Below are 14,690 nucleotides of genomic sequence, written 5' to 3'. Positions count from 1 at the left end.
CAATAACTTAAAGAAATATACTGTTATTATTGACTTCGTTATAAACACTATTATTTGTACCGCAATACTTAGGATAATATGTCATCAAAATGAATATTTAGTTGTGTTTGTGGTCCTATTTCTCTGTAGGTGAAGGCCTTGCAACATCATATAAACAACAAAGATATACTTTTTTGAACACTTTTAATGTAATAATACAAACACACCGCAGTTTCCATAGATATTAGTAATCATATCTAACCAAACATAAGAATCCACGTTTTGAGGCAAAGCATGACTTCAGCGTGTGTCAAATAACCTGTTTATACTCTTTTATTGTGAAACATTTGAAGCACCCTATATCTACGTCTCAGAATAGGCTTGCTTAAGTAAATAATATGAAAAACATGCTGTTAACTCCCTGCTCTGCAGAGAGAGAATGCAGACTATTCTCTGATCTATGTGTGAGCATTACAAAAAATATCAGAATACAGACCATCATGAGACATAAATGGAAGAGCACAGAGAAAGTATTATTTATAAAAAGTGTTTTTTTTAAATGCTATATTTTCTTTCAGCTCTGCAAGGAATTAAATATGTTTTTAATTTCACACAATTTGAATAATGATTGTGTTTTTAAAAACTGTAATTTGTTACTTTAGCAATTTAATTAAATTCACCTTAGTAATCTTCGAACTTGTACTCAGAGGTGTAGTCCTGTGTAGGCTCTGACTCCTGGATCTCTGTGAAGACCTCGGCAGGTGTGGGCTCTGTGTACGAACTCTCCACAGGGAACCACGAGTCATACCAGGAAGTAGTGCTCTCTGTCTCCAGCTCCGCTGTCGTTGTGGGGGCCGCCGTGGTGGTCGTCGTGGCAACGGGCGTGGCGGTGGAGAAGTTATACCTGAGTCTCTGCTGGTGCATCTTGCGCAGGCGCATCAGCCGTAACCGCCGGAGACGCTCTGCATTATGGGAGTTGGCCGACGTCCCGCCCATCCCGCCAGTGGCGCCCATCTTTGTTGCGTCTACGCTGCCAACTGACCCACCGCTGATGTCACTTCCTACCCGGGGGGGTGCTTTGGTAACAAGCCGTATGGGCCTCTTGCCGTGGAGGACCATAATCTGCTTAATTCGGTCCCAGTTGGACTTGGCCAGGGTGAAGCTACAGGGGGTGGCTCCGGAGTCGTAGCCCACAATGCACAGCCGGGTCTGGAGCGTGTAGCCGTCGACGCGAGCCGTCACACGGTACTCCCCGGGGTTCAACAACCGCCAGTAGTCACCAGCCGCAGCTATAGGTTGGGGGGTGAGAGAGAAGAAGAGGGAGAGAGGGAGGGAGGAAGAGGGTGTGAGAAAGGGAGGGAGCAGAAAGAGAGAGCAGAAAGAGAGAGAAAGTGGATCAGAGATGTCATTTGGTGTTATACAGTGCATTCGGAAAGTATTCAGACCCCTTGACTTTTTCCCCCCATTTTGTTACGTTACAGCCTTGTTCTAAAATTGATTAAATTGTTTTCCCCCCCTCATCGATCTACACACAATACCCCATAATGACAAGCAAAAACAGGTATTTAGAAAGTTTTGCAAATAAAATAAAAAATAAAAATACATTTACATAAGTATTCATGTACTTATGTACTTTGTTGAAGCAGTTTTGGCAGGATTATAGCCTTGAGTCTTCTTGGGTATGATGCTACAAGTTTGGCACACCTGTATTTGGGGAGATTCTCCCATCTTCTCAAGCTTTGTCAGATTGGATGGGGAGCATCGCTGCACAGCTATTTTCAGGTATCTCCAGAAATGTTAGATCGGGTTCAAGTTTGGGTGTGAATGCAGGTTTACCAGTCTTGACATCGTGCTTGACGCCGTCCACAGAAATGGTGGCGTTGGCCAGGGGTTTACCCTCCATGTCCCTCACTATGCCCTTTATCCCACGATGCACCTAGCACAGGAAACAGCACCTATATAAGGGCTCAATGCTCAGATGACATCACTGGATGCAATACAATCAAGTATTTACTCATCAGCAACATACAGTACAGTTTCCAGTAAAGACACATTAAATACATTAAAAAACAAGTATGAGAATGGTTTAAAAACAGTGTATTCTCACCTGTTCTATGAAGGACAGTAGTGCCTCCCGGTTGTTCTCCCATTCCAGAGGAAGCTCACTCTCATGAGGAAACTTGTCACAGCCCAGGAAGACAGACAGCTCAAAGCAGTTAGTGTGCAGGTAGCTGAAGTCATTCATACCTGGGAATTTACAGCGTGGCGTGGAGTGAAGAATACATGATATTGGGTTAATTAGGAGCTCTCTCACCAGATTTTTCTGTACTTTTCTCTTCCGCCCTCATTCTCTCTTTGTCATACTCTCTCCTTTCATTTTTTTCTCGCCATCTCTCTCCCTCTTCCCCTGACTCTCCCTCTTCCCTTTCCCTCATTACTACTATTCACATCTCTCCCCCTCCCCATAGAGACTCACTTCCCACCACAGGTTTCCAACTGGCCCTGTTGATGATGCCCTGTCCCCCAGAGATGTCGTCTGTGTGGCAGGAGCCCCGCTGGGTCTCCGTCATGGTCAGGTGGCTGTGGGCGTACGACATGGCCAGCCAGCGGAACATGGTGTCGTCAGACGTCTCTCGTAGCGCGTCCCCATTCTGACGCTGCATCCGGGCCCACGTTTCCTCATTCATCTCATGGTTCACACCGGGTCTCAACTCACGCCGAGACCCCAAAGTCTGTTGGAAGACAGAGGAATAAGACATATGTTCATGTTATAGAAGAGACCAGGGCTGGGCCTGAAATGGAACACTATTCTCTTGGCTCCCAGTGCAAATATAATTCATTGGGTACATAGAATTCCCTACATAGAAATTCACTAAATAGTGGACTACTTTTGGACACCAGTGTTCAGGGCCGGACTACAGCATTTGGGGCATCAGGGCAGTTGTAAGAACATTTCCTGTAATTGTATACTTGTTGCAATGAGGCAGGGAATTGTTTTTAATGTTTCTTAATGTTTCATAGCTCATCTTATGCTTTTGTTCACATTTTGCCATGATGCTGAGAGAACACTTTGCTACCCCAACCCCATGATTTGGGATTGGGGGCACCATGGAAGTCAGGGCCCTGGGGCATGTGCTCTGAGTGCTTGTTCGGTAATCCGGCCCTGCCAGTGCTGATTCATCCTATTCCAGTCAGAACAGAACCCACCCATGTAGCCTTTGGAGGTCGCTGCATGTCAAACGGGTACGCCACCACTTTCTCTCCACCCTGCAAATTGGCTCCCAACACAAATGGGGTCCGCTCCATCCAGTTAATAATGGCTTTGGTTTCCAGGGCAACCTACAGAGAGAGAGTGGGAGAGAAATGTAGATCTAGCACCAGAAATACAAACTGTAGTATAATTGGAAAATTAACAATACAAAATAAATAAATATTAAAAACAACATCTGTAGCCCTAACACCCACCGAGCCATTGAGGAAGTTCTCTGGGAGTGGGATGTGGTGATTAGGTACAATGCGTGGGACCCAGCCTCTGTCCTCTGCCCCCCATAGAACACTGTTGAGGTCCGGGAAGTTCTGGAAGATATCGTATCCCTCCTCAGTCCAGTGGCCCAGACCCCAATTCCCCATCTCAGAGCCCTGGAGACGAGAGAGGAGGCTAGAAAATAATAAAGAAAGGATCTCTATTGGAGAGATTAAGAGCAGGGAGTTTGAGGGGTGTGAGAAACCGGATATGGAAGGACAGTATGTAATGTAACATTGGTTCCAGTTTCATCAGCTTAAACATATACTGTATATTCCTTGTTGGAGCATCTTTCTGGAATGAGCCCAGGTCCCTCACCATCTCGTAGGCCAGTTCGTAGGCGTCTGGGTTGAGTGAGGGAACCAGGTGTATTCTCACTCCCTCCACCAGGCGGCGCACTCTGGGGTTGTTCTCATTATACTCCTTACACATGAACTGCATCAGCAGGAGGAGCAGCTCCCGCCCCAGTGCCTCATTACCATGGAGACCCGCCGTGTAGCGGAACTCCGGCTCACCTGGTGAGGAAGATGACATCCTGTGATGGTGTTTTGTGATCACTTAGTATGTGTGTGTGTTCCTTTGCTGTATGGCTCAACTATCACACACACAAACAAACAAACACACACACACACTCACCTGTCTGGTGTTCCCCGGGGTTGTCAGAGATCTCCATGGCATACATCTTCAGGCCTGCAGAGCTCTTCCCAATGTTATAGATCCTAGTGATGTTAGGACACTCCTCATTTATCACCTTCATCATCTGACATGGAGAGAGGGAGGGAGGAAATAAGTGGATGAGGGAGAAGGGAGAGTGGCAGAGATGATGGAGGGAGGGAGGGAGGGAGGTGGGAAGAGGTGTGATGGAGGGAGAAGGGAGAGTGGCAGAGATGAGGGAGGGATGGAGGGAGGGAGGGAGGGAGGTGGGAAGAGGTGTGATGGAGGGAGAATGGGAGCGGGAGAGGAGGGAGATAGTGAGAGAGGAGTAAGGGAGGAGAGGAGAGGGATGAGGAAGAGATGAAGGACAGTATCAATCTCACCCGTCACACTCTCATTAAACACTCACCTGTCTCATGTCCTTATAGTTGTGGTGTCTGAAGTCAAGGTTGTCTGTGGGGTTGACCTCATTCTCACTACGGAAGCTGCCTGTGGGAAGGGGTGAGCAGAGATTGGAAGCATTTGGCTGAATACACATGGGAGCGATCATTCATTGGGGAGTAATGGGGATGTTGAGAACGGGATGGTAACGGGGATGTTGAGGACAGGGATGGTATCGGGGATGGTAACGGGGATGTTGAGGAACGAGGATGGTAACGGGGATCGTTGAGGACGGGGAGGTTGAGGACGGGGATGTTGAGGACGGGGATGGTAACGGGGATGTTGAGGACAGGGATGGTAACGGGGATGTTGAGGACAGGGATGATAACGGGGATGTTGAGGACGGGGATGGTAACAGGGATGTTGAGGACAGGGATGGTAACGGGGATGTTGAGGATGGGGATGGTAACAGGGATGGTAACGGGGATGTTGAGGACAGGGATGGTAACGGGGATGTTGAGGACAGGGATGGTAACGGGGATGTTGAGGATGGGGATGGTAACAGGGATGGTAACGGGGATGTTGAGGACAGGGATGGTAACGGGGATGTTGAGGACGGGGATGGTAACGGGGATGAACAGGACGGTGATGGTAACGGGGATGTACAGGACGGGGATGGTTGAGGACTGGGATGTTAACGGGGATGTTAAGGACGGGGATGGTAACGGGGATGTTGAGGACGGGGATGGTTGAGGACGGGGATGGTAACGGGGATGTTGAGGACGGGGATGGTTGAGGACTGGGATGTTAACGGGGATGTTGAGGACGGGGATGGTTGAGGATGGGGATGGTAACGGGGATGTTGAGGACTGGGATGTTAACGGGGATGTTAAGGACGGGGATGGTAACAGGGATTTTGAGGACGGGGATGGTTGAGGACTGGGATGTTAACGGGGATGGTTGAGGACGGGGATGGTGACAGGGATGTTGAGGACAGGGATGGTAACGGGGTTGTTGAGGATGGGGATGGTAACGGGGATGGTAACGGGGATGTTGAGGATGGGGATGGTAACGGGGATGGTTGAGGACCGGGGTGGTTGAGGACCGGGATGTTAACGGGGATGTTGAGGATGGGGATGGTAAAGGGTATGGTTGAGGACTGGGATGGTGACGGGGATGTTGAGGACGGGGATGGTAACGGGGATGTTGAGGACGGGGATGTTGAGGACGGGGATGTTGAGGATGGGGATGGTAACGGGGATGGTTGAGGACGGGGATGGTTGAGGACGGGGATGGTAACGGGGATGTTGAGGATGGGGATGGTAAGGGGTATGGTTGAGGACTGGGATGGTGACGGGGATGTTGAGGACGGGGATGGTAACGGGGATGTTGAGGACGGGGATGTTGAGGATGGGGATGGTAACGGGGATGTTGAGGACGTGGATGGTAACAGGGATGTTGAGGACGGGGATGTTGAGGACAGGGATATTGAGGACGGGGATGGTAACGGGGATGGTTGAGGACGGGGATGGTGACGGGGATGTTGAGGACGGGGATGGTAATGGGGATGGTTGAGTACGGGGATGGTAACGGGGATGTTGAGGACGGGGATGGTAACGGGGATGGTTGAGGACGGGGATGGTAACGAGGATGGTTGAGGACGGGGATGGTGAGGACGGGCATGGTAACGGGGATGGTTACGGAGATGGTAATAGGGATGTTGAGGACGTGGATGGTAACGGGGATGTTGAGGATGGGGATGGTAACGGGGATGTTGAGGACGGGGATGGCAACGGGGATGTTGAGGACGGGGATGGTGACGGGGATGGTAACGGGGATGTTGAGGACGGGAATGGTTGAGGATGGGGATGGTTGAGGACGGGAATGGTAACTGGGATGGTTGAGGACGGGGATGGTAACGGGGATGGTTGAGGACGGGGATGGTAACGGGGATGTTGAGGACGGGGATGGCAACGGGGATGTTGAGGTCGGGGATGGTGATGGGGATGGTAACGGGGATGTTGAGGACGGGGATGGTTGAGGATGGGTATGGTTGAGGACGGGGATGGTAACGGGGATGGTTGAGGACGGGGATGTTGAGGACGGGGATGGTAACGGGGATGGTTGAGGACGGGGATGGTAACGAGGATGTTGAGGATGGGGATGGTAACGGGGATGGTAACGGGGATGTTGAGGACGGGGATGGTAACGGGGATGTTGAGGACGGGATGGTAACGGGGATGTTGAGGACGGGGATGGTAACGGGGATGTTGAGGACGTGGATGGTAACGGGGATGTTGAGGACGGGGATGGCAACGGGGATGGTTGAGGACGGGGATGGTGACGGGGATGGTAACGGGGATGTTGAGGACGTGGATGGTTGAGGATGGGGATGGTTGAGGACGGGGATGGTAACGGGGATGGTTGAGGACGGGGATGGTAACGGGAATGTTGAGGACGGGGATGATAACGGGGATGTTGAGGACGGGGATGTTGAGGACGGGGATGGTAACGGGGATGGTTGAGGACGGGGATGGTAACGGGGATGTTGAGTACGGGGATGTAACGGGGATGGTAACGGGGATGTTGAGGATGGGGATGGTAACGGGGATGTTGAGGATGGGGATGGTAACGGGGCTGTTGAGGACGGGGATGGTAATGGGGATGGTAACGGGGATGTTGAGGATGGGGATGGTAACGGGGATGTTGAGGACGGGGATGGTAACGGGGATGTTGAGGACGGGGATGGTGACGGGGATGTTGAGGACGGGGATGGTAACGGGGATGTCGAGGATGGGGATGGTAACGGGGATGTTGAGGACGGGGATGGTAACAGGGATGGTAACGGGGATGTTGAGGACGGGGATGGTAACGGGGATGGTAACGGGGATGTTGAGGATGGGGATGGTAACAGGGATGGTAACGGGGATGTTGAGGAAGGGGATGGTAACGGGGATGGTAACGGGGATGTTAACGGGGATGTTGAGGATGGGGATGGTAACGGGGATGGTAATGGGGATGTTGAGGACGGGGATGGTAACAGGGATGGTAACGGGGATGTTGAGGACGGGGATGCTAACGGGGATGGTAACGGGGATGTTAACGGGGATGTTGAGGATGGGGATGGTAACGGGGATGTTGAGGATGGGGATGGTAACAGGGATGGTAACGGGGATGTTGAGGACGGGGATGGTAACGGGGATGTTGAGGATGGGGATGGTAACGGGGATGTTGAGGATGGGGATGGTAACAGGGATGGTAACGGGGATGTTGAGGACAGGGATGGTAACAGGGATGGTAACGGGGATGTTGAGGATGGGGATGGTAACGGGGATGGTAACGGGGATGTTGAGGACAGGGATGGTAACAGGGATGGTAATGGGGATGTTGAGGATGGGGATGGTAACGGGGATGGTAACGGGGATGTTGAGGACGGGGATGGTAACAGGGATGATAACGGGGATGTTGAGGACGGGGATGGTAACGGGGATGGTAACGGGGATGTTAACGGTGATGTTGAGGATGGGGATGGTAACGGGGATGTTGAGGATGGGGATGGTAACAGGGATGGTAACGGGGATGTTGAGGACGGGGATGGTAACGGGGATGTTGAGGACGGGGATGGTAACGGGGATGTTGAGGATGGGGATGGTAACGGGGATGTTGAGGATGGGGATGGTAACGGGGATGTTGAGGATGGGGATGGTAACAGGGATGGTAACGGGGATGTTGAGGACGGGGATGGTAACAGGGATGTTGAGGACGGGGATGGTAACGGGGATGTTGAGGACGGGGATGTTAACGGGGATGTTGAGGACGGGGATGGTAACGGGGATGTTGAGGACGGGGATGGTAATGGGGATGTTGAGTACGGGGATGTAACGGGGATGGTAACGGGGATGTTGAGGATGGGGATGGTAACGGGGATGTTGAGGATGGGGATGGTAACGGGGCTGTTGAGGACGGGGATGGTAATGGGGATGGTAACGGGGATGTTGAGGATGGGGATGGTAACGGGGATGTTGAGGATGGGGATGGTAACGGGATGTTGAGGACGGGGATGGTGACGGGGATGTTGAGGACGGGGATGGTAACGGGATGTTGAGGATGGGGATGGTAACGGGGATGTTGAGGATGGGGATGGTAACGGGGATGTTGAGGACGGGGATGGTAACGGGGATGGTAACGGGGATGTTGAGGATGGGGATGGTAACAGGGATGGTAACGGGGATGTTGAGGACGGGGATGGTAACGGGGATGGTAACGGGGATGTTAACGGGGATGTTGAGGATGGGGATGGTAACGGGGATGGTAATGGGGATGTTGAGGACGGGGATGGTAACAGGGATGGTAACGGGGATGTTGAGGACGGGGATGGTAACAGGGATGGTAACGGGGATGTTAACGGGGATGTTGAGGATGGGGATGGTAACGGGGATGTTGAGGATGGGGATGGTAACAGGGATGGTAACGGGGATGTTGAGGACGGGGATGGTAACGGGGATGTTGAGGATGGGGATGGTAACGGGGATGTTGAGGATGGGGATGGTAACAGGGATGGTAACGGGGATGTTGAGGACAGGGATGGTAACAGGGATGGTAACGGGGATGTTGAGAATGGGGATGGTAACGGGGATGGTAACGGGGATGTTGAGGACAGGGATGGTAACAGGGATGGTAATGGGGATGTTGAGGATGGGGATGGTAACGGGGATGTTGAGGACGGGGATGGTAACAGGGATGGTAACGGGGATGTTGAGGACGGGGATGGTAACGGGGATGGTAACGGGGATGTTAACGGGGATGTTGAGGATGGGGATGGTAACGGGGATGTTGAGGATGGGCATGGTAACAGGGATGGTAACGGGGATGTTGAGGACGGGGATGGTAACGGGGATGTTGAGGATGGGGATGGTAACGGGGATGTTGAGGATGGGGATGGTAACGGGGATGTTGAGGATGGGGATGGTAACAGGGATGGTAACGGGGATGTTGAGGACGGGGATGGTAACAGGGATGTTGAGGACGGGGATGGTAACGGGGATGTTGAGGACGGGGATGTTAACGGGGATGTTGAGGACGGGGATGGTAACGGGGATGTTGAGGACGGGGATGGTAACGGGGATGTTGAGGACGGGGATGGTAACGGGGATGTTGAGGACGGGGATGTTAACGGGGATGTTGAGGACGGGGATGTTAACGGGGATGTTGAGGATGGGGATGGTAACGGGGATGTTGAGGAGGTGATTATTGTCATTTTAGGCGTTATGAAGGTGTTGGAGTTAGGGATGTGATGACTTTCTGGAGTTTATGGAGGGTTGATGGGGTTATGCATTGTACTGTACTCACTGGTCAGTTGGCAGGCCATGACCTCAACTCTGAGACACAGGCTGCCGTTCCAGCTCTGGGGAAGGACACGGATGTAACGTGCCACGGTTGGCCAATCAAACTGCACCATCACTGGAGAGTCCCTATCCACATTCCCATAGAACAACTGGAGGGAGGGAGGGAAGGAGGGAGGAGAGAAAGAGGGACAGAGAGGGGAGGAGATGAGAGGGTATGAAGAGGAGAGGAGAGGGTATGGGGAGGAGAGGAGAGGGTATGGAGAAGAGAAGAGAGGGTATGGGTAGGAGAGGGTATGGAGAGGAGAGGGTATGGGGAGGAGAGGGTATGGAGAGGAGAGTGTATGGGGAGGAGAGTGTATGGGGAGGAGAGGAGAGGGTATGGAGAGGAGAGGGTATGAGGAGGAGAGGAGAGGGTATGGGAGGAGAGAAGAGGGTATGGGGAGGAGAGGAGAGGGTATGGGGAGGAGAGGAGAGGAGAGGGTATGGACAGGAGAGGAGAGGGTATGGGGAAGAGAGGGTATAGGTGGAGGAGAGGGTATGGAGAGGAGAGGGTATGGGGAGGAGAGGAGAGGAGAGGGTATGGAGAGGAGAGGGTATGGGGAGGAGAGGGTATGGGGAGGAGAGGGTATGGAGAGAAGAGGGTATGGGGACGAGAGGGGAGGGTATGGGGAGGAGAGGAGAGGGTATGGAGAGGAGAGGGTATGGGGAGGAGAGGAGAGGGTATGGAGAGGAGAGGGTATGGGGAGGAGAGGGTATGGGGAGGAGAGGGTATGGAGAGAAGAGGGTATGGGGAGGAGAAGCGAGGGTATGGGGAGGAGAGGGTATGGAGAGGAGAGGAGAGGGTATGGGGAGGAAAGGTATGGTGAGGGAAGAGGTTAGAGAGGAGGAAAATTAAGTGATTATTTGGATATTAAATTGCCGGCTGTACTGATCAATCGTAAGAGAGGTTACTGACCCACTCAGCATAGACATCATGGAGCACCGTCCAATCACGACTGTCATTACTGAAGGACACGTAGAACGTGGACACAAAATCTTCCCTTAAATACAGAGAGAAGAAAAAGAGAGCGAGAGAGAGAGAGACTTTACAAGTCATACGAATATCCAACATATATCTCTAACATTCAAAATGCCAGATGATTCCACAGGTAAGATTCCATTTCCTTTGACATTTTCTCTATAATCCCTTTTACAGCATTCTGCTTATCTAATGGATACAACTCAACCTATTGATGTACAGTATATGCTGTTTGGTTTGGATTAATTTCATGTGTTGTTCATTTCAAATCAATTGTGCAGGTTAATGGGGATTCCACCTGGCCCTGGCTGTGTGAACAGTGCAGTGACCACAGTGCAGTGATCCCAGTGCAGTGATACCAGGCATTAGGACTTACGCTGTGTCTGAGTTCCTGCCCTGTACGATGACTCCAGTGAACTCCACCTCTCTGCGAGCGTCCACCTCAAACCAGTGGTTCTTCTCCTCTGGCTCAGCACACCACGCACCCCCGTACACACCCTCCTCATTACCAGAGCTCTGGGAAGACAAAATAGCCCCCTCTCTCGTCAGATGTGTCGGGGCTGTGTGTGTCCTGACATTTCTCATGATTTTATGTGAAGATTTGGTTTGTGCGTTTGTATACAGGAACATTAGAATACAACAAGTATAATGGGTATTACAACATTCTGTATCTATAAACTGCCGTACTATGGTGTATGTCCCCCCCCACACACACAAGGTCCGCAAGGGGGGGGGGGGGGTATGAGCAGCAGCTAACTTCCTACAATTATACACATTTAACTATGGGGGAAAGAGAAAATGTGCAGTTATATAGCTAATCTCATGCTATTCTACACATTTTGCCAATTGCCTGTCATTCTCAACATATTTGCCATGGCATATGACATGTTCATATCCTATTATTTTGTTGTTATTGTTGTTGTTTTATTATTGGGTTTGGTATGACCAATCACACTAATGTATTCAATGAGCGATGGATGCCTGAGACACCGAGGTATTGCTCCCCCTTATAATTTGGGATCAAATATGCTCTGAAAGCAAACATGTTGACATGAGTACCCGGATATCGGGGAATTTGTGCCTGGTACGCCAGTGATAGTGTAGCATACTGTGTGTACCTGCACGTTGAGCATGCCTCTCTGAGCAAAGAAGCTGTGGTGAGACTTAATTGAGGCAGTACTATGTGTAACGATTCTCGTCCTCCTCTTCTGAGGAGGAATAGTAAGAAGGATCGGAGGATCAATGCGCAGCGTGGAAAGTGTTCATTATATTTATTTATAACTCAGAACACTAAATAATAAAACAACAAAGAGAACGAAATGAAACCGAAACAGTCCTGTACATAAAACACAGAACAGAAAATAATTACCCACGAAACACAATAGAAAACAGGCTCCCTAAATATGGTTCTCCATCAGGGACAACGATTGACAGCTGCCTCTGATTGAGAACCATACCAGGCCAAACACAGAAATAGCAAATCATAGAAAAACTAACATAGACAACCCACCCAACTCAAGCCCTGACCATACTAAAACAAAGACATAATAAAAGAACTAAGGTCAGAACGTGACAGTACCCGTCCCCCCCCCAAAGGTGCGGACTCCGGCCGCAAAACCTAAACCTATAGGGGAGGGTCTGGGTGGGTGTCTGTCCGCGGTGGCGGCTCTGGTGCGGGACGTGGACCCTACTCCACCATAGTCCTTCTCCGCCTCTTTACCCGCCTCCGTGGCCTCTTTAACGCGGCGACCCTCGCCGCCGACCTCGGACTGGGGACCCTAGGAACGGGTCCCGAATGGACGGGAGACTCCGGCAGCTCAGGACAGACGGGCGACTCCGGCAGCTCAGGACAGACGGGCGACTCCGGCAGCTCAGGACAGACGGGCGACTCCGGCAGCTCAGGACAGACGGGCGACTCCGGCAGCTCAGGACAGACGGGCGACTCCGGCAGCTCAGGACAGACGGGCGACTCCGGCAGCTCAGGACAGACGGGCGACTCCGGCAGCTCAGGACAGACGGGCGACTCCGGCAGCTCAGGACAGACGGGCGACTCCGGCAGCTCAGGACAGACGGGCGACTCCGGCAGCTCAGGACAGACGGGAGACTCCGGCAGCTCAGGACAGACGGGAGACTCCGGCAGCTCAGGACAGACGGGAGACTCCGGCAGCTCAGGACAGACGGGAGACTCTGGCAGCTCAGGACAGACGGGAGACTCTGGCAGCTCAGGACAGACGGGAGACTCTGGCAGCTCAGGACAGACGGGAGACTCTGGCAGCAGGAAGACTCTGGCAACGCTGAGCAGGCGGGAGCACCTGTAGGAAGGAGACGGAGAGACAGCCTGGTGCGGGGGGCTGCCACCGGAGGGCTGGTGCGTGGAGGTGGCACCGGATAGACCGGACCGTGAAGGCGCACTGGAGCTCTCGAGCACCGAGCCTGCCCAACCTTACCTGGTTGAATGCTCCCCGTAGCCAGTGCGGCGAGGTGGAATAGCCCGCACTGGGCTGTGCTGGCGAACCGGGGACACCATGCGTAAGGCTGGTGCCATGTACCCCGGCCCGAGGAGACGCACTGGAGACCAGATGCGCTGAGCCGGCTTCATGGCACCTGGCTCGATGCCCACTCTAGCCCGGCCGATACGAGGCGCTGCTATGTATCGCACCGGGCTATGCCTGCGCACCGGGGACACCGTGCGCCTCACGGCCCGGTCCCTCTCTCTCCACGGTAAGCACGGGAGTTGGCTCAGGTCTCCTACCTGACTTAGCCACACTCCCCGTGTGCCTCCCCAATACATTTTTGGGGCTGCCTCTCGGGCTTCCAGCCACGCTGCCGTGCTGCCTCCTCATAACTCCGCCTCTCGGCTTTCGCTGCCTCCAGCTCTGCCTTGGGGCGGCGATATTCTCCCGGCTGTACCCAGGGTCCCTTGCCATCCAAGATCTCCTCCTAAGTCCAAGAATCTTGAACCCGCTGCTCCTGGGTACCACGCTGCTTGGTCCGGTTGTGGTGGGTGATTCTGTAACGATTCTCGTCCTCCTCTTCTGAGGAAGAGTAGTAAGAAGGATCGGAGGACCAATGCGCAGCGTGGTAAGTGTTCATTATATTTATTTATAACTCAGAACACTAAATAATAAAACAACAAAGAGAACGAAATGAAACCGAAACAGTCCTGTACATAAAACACAGAACAGAAAATAATTACCCACGAAACACAATAGAAAACAGGCTACCTAAATATGGTTCTCAATCAGGGACAGCGATTGACAGCTGCCTCTGATTGAGAACCATACCAGGTCAAACACAGAAATAGCTTTTCTATGATTTGCTAACATAGACAACCCACCCAACTCACGCACTGACCATACTAAAACAAAGACATAATAAAATAACTAAGGTCAGAACGTGACACTCTGGTGTAGTACACCGTATATCTACACTACAGTGTAATGTAGTACCGTGTTTACCTGCATGTTGAGCCTGCCCCGCTGAGCAGAGAAGCCGTGGTGAGACTGAGAAGAGGCCAGCAGCTGGTCATCGTCAACACGATGGGACTCCAGACCTAGAGGAGGGCATTCTAGGAACAAAACAACTCAGAAATCATGTGACACTCCAAAAAAACAAAACAAAAATCATTTTTGTTTTATCTGCTTTATTGTCAAATAAATATTTTGGTCTGTAGTCGTCAAGAGCAACAGGCTGAAAACACTCAGTTGATGCTGACCACATCTTACACAAACACATACACACGCAGGCACGCATGCACACTGACCAACACATACACACAATGCTTTTGTAG

General features: G+C 51.9%; 1 protein-coding gene across 4 annotated transcripts in view; it reads right to left on the bottom strand.

The window, feature by feature from the left end:
• Window positions 1-546: 546 nt before the first annotated feature.
• LOC110522818 (inactive carboxypeptidase-like protein X2) overlaps window positions 547-14,690 on the bottom strand; it is a 30,492-nt gene continuing 16,348 nt past the window's right edge. For all 4 annotated transcript variants that reach the window (XM_090234150.1, XM_036977024.2, XM_090234148.1 and 1 more), the window contains 13 exons: window positions 14,359-14,468; window positions 11,277-11,416; window positions 10,838-10,922; window positions 9,887-10,031; window positions 4,566-4,645; window positions 4,139-4,262; window positions 3,821-4,017; window positions 3,445-3,618; window positions 3,187-3,318; window positions 2,456-2,711; window positions 2,087-2,226; window positions 1,816-1,915; window positions 547-1,268 (listed from right to left, as the gene is read on the bottom strand). In XM_090234150.1, the coding sequence (XP_090090276.1) occupies window positions 661-1,268; window positions 1,816-1,915; window positions 2,087-2,226; window positions 2,456-2,711; window positions 3,187-3,318; window positions 3,445-3,618; window positions 3,821-4,017; window positions 4,139-4,262; window positions 4,566-4,645; window positions 9,887-10,031; window positions 10,838-10,922; window positions 11,277-11,416; window positions 14,359-14,468 (2,291 nt within the window). In that variant the 3' untranslated portion in view covers window positions 547-660. The remainder of the gene's footprint in view (window positions 1,269-1,815; window positions 1,916-2,086; window positions 2,227-2,455; window positions 2,712-3,186; window positions 3,319-3,444; window positions 3,619-3,820; window positions 4,018-4,138; window positions 4,263-4,565; window positions 4,646-9,886; window positions 10,032-10,837; window positions 10,923-11,276; window positions 11,417-14,358; window positions 14,469-14,690) is intronic.

Source organism: Oncorhynchus mykiss, chromosome 5, assembly GCF_057628025.1.
Source record: "Oncorhynchus mykiss isolate SJ-2025 chromosome 5, ASM5762802v1, whole genome shotgun sequence".
NCBI lineage: Eukaryota > Metazoa > Chordata > Actinopteri > Salmoniformes > Salmonidae > Oncorhynchus > Oncorhynchus mykiss.
Note: the sequence above shows the minus strand (reverse complement) of the source record. Positions and strands in the feature narration are given on the sequence as shown.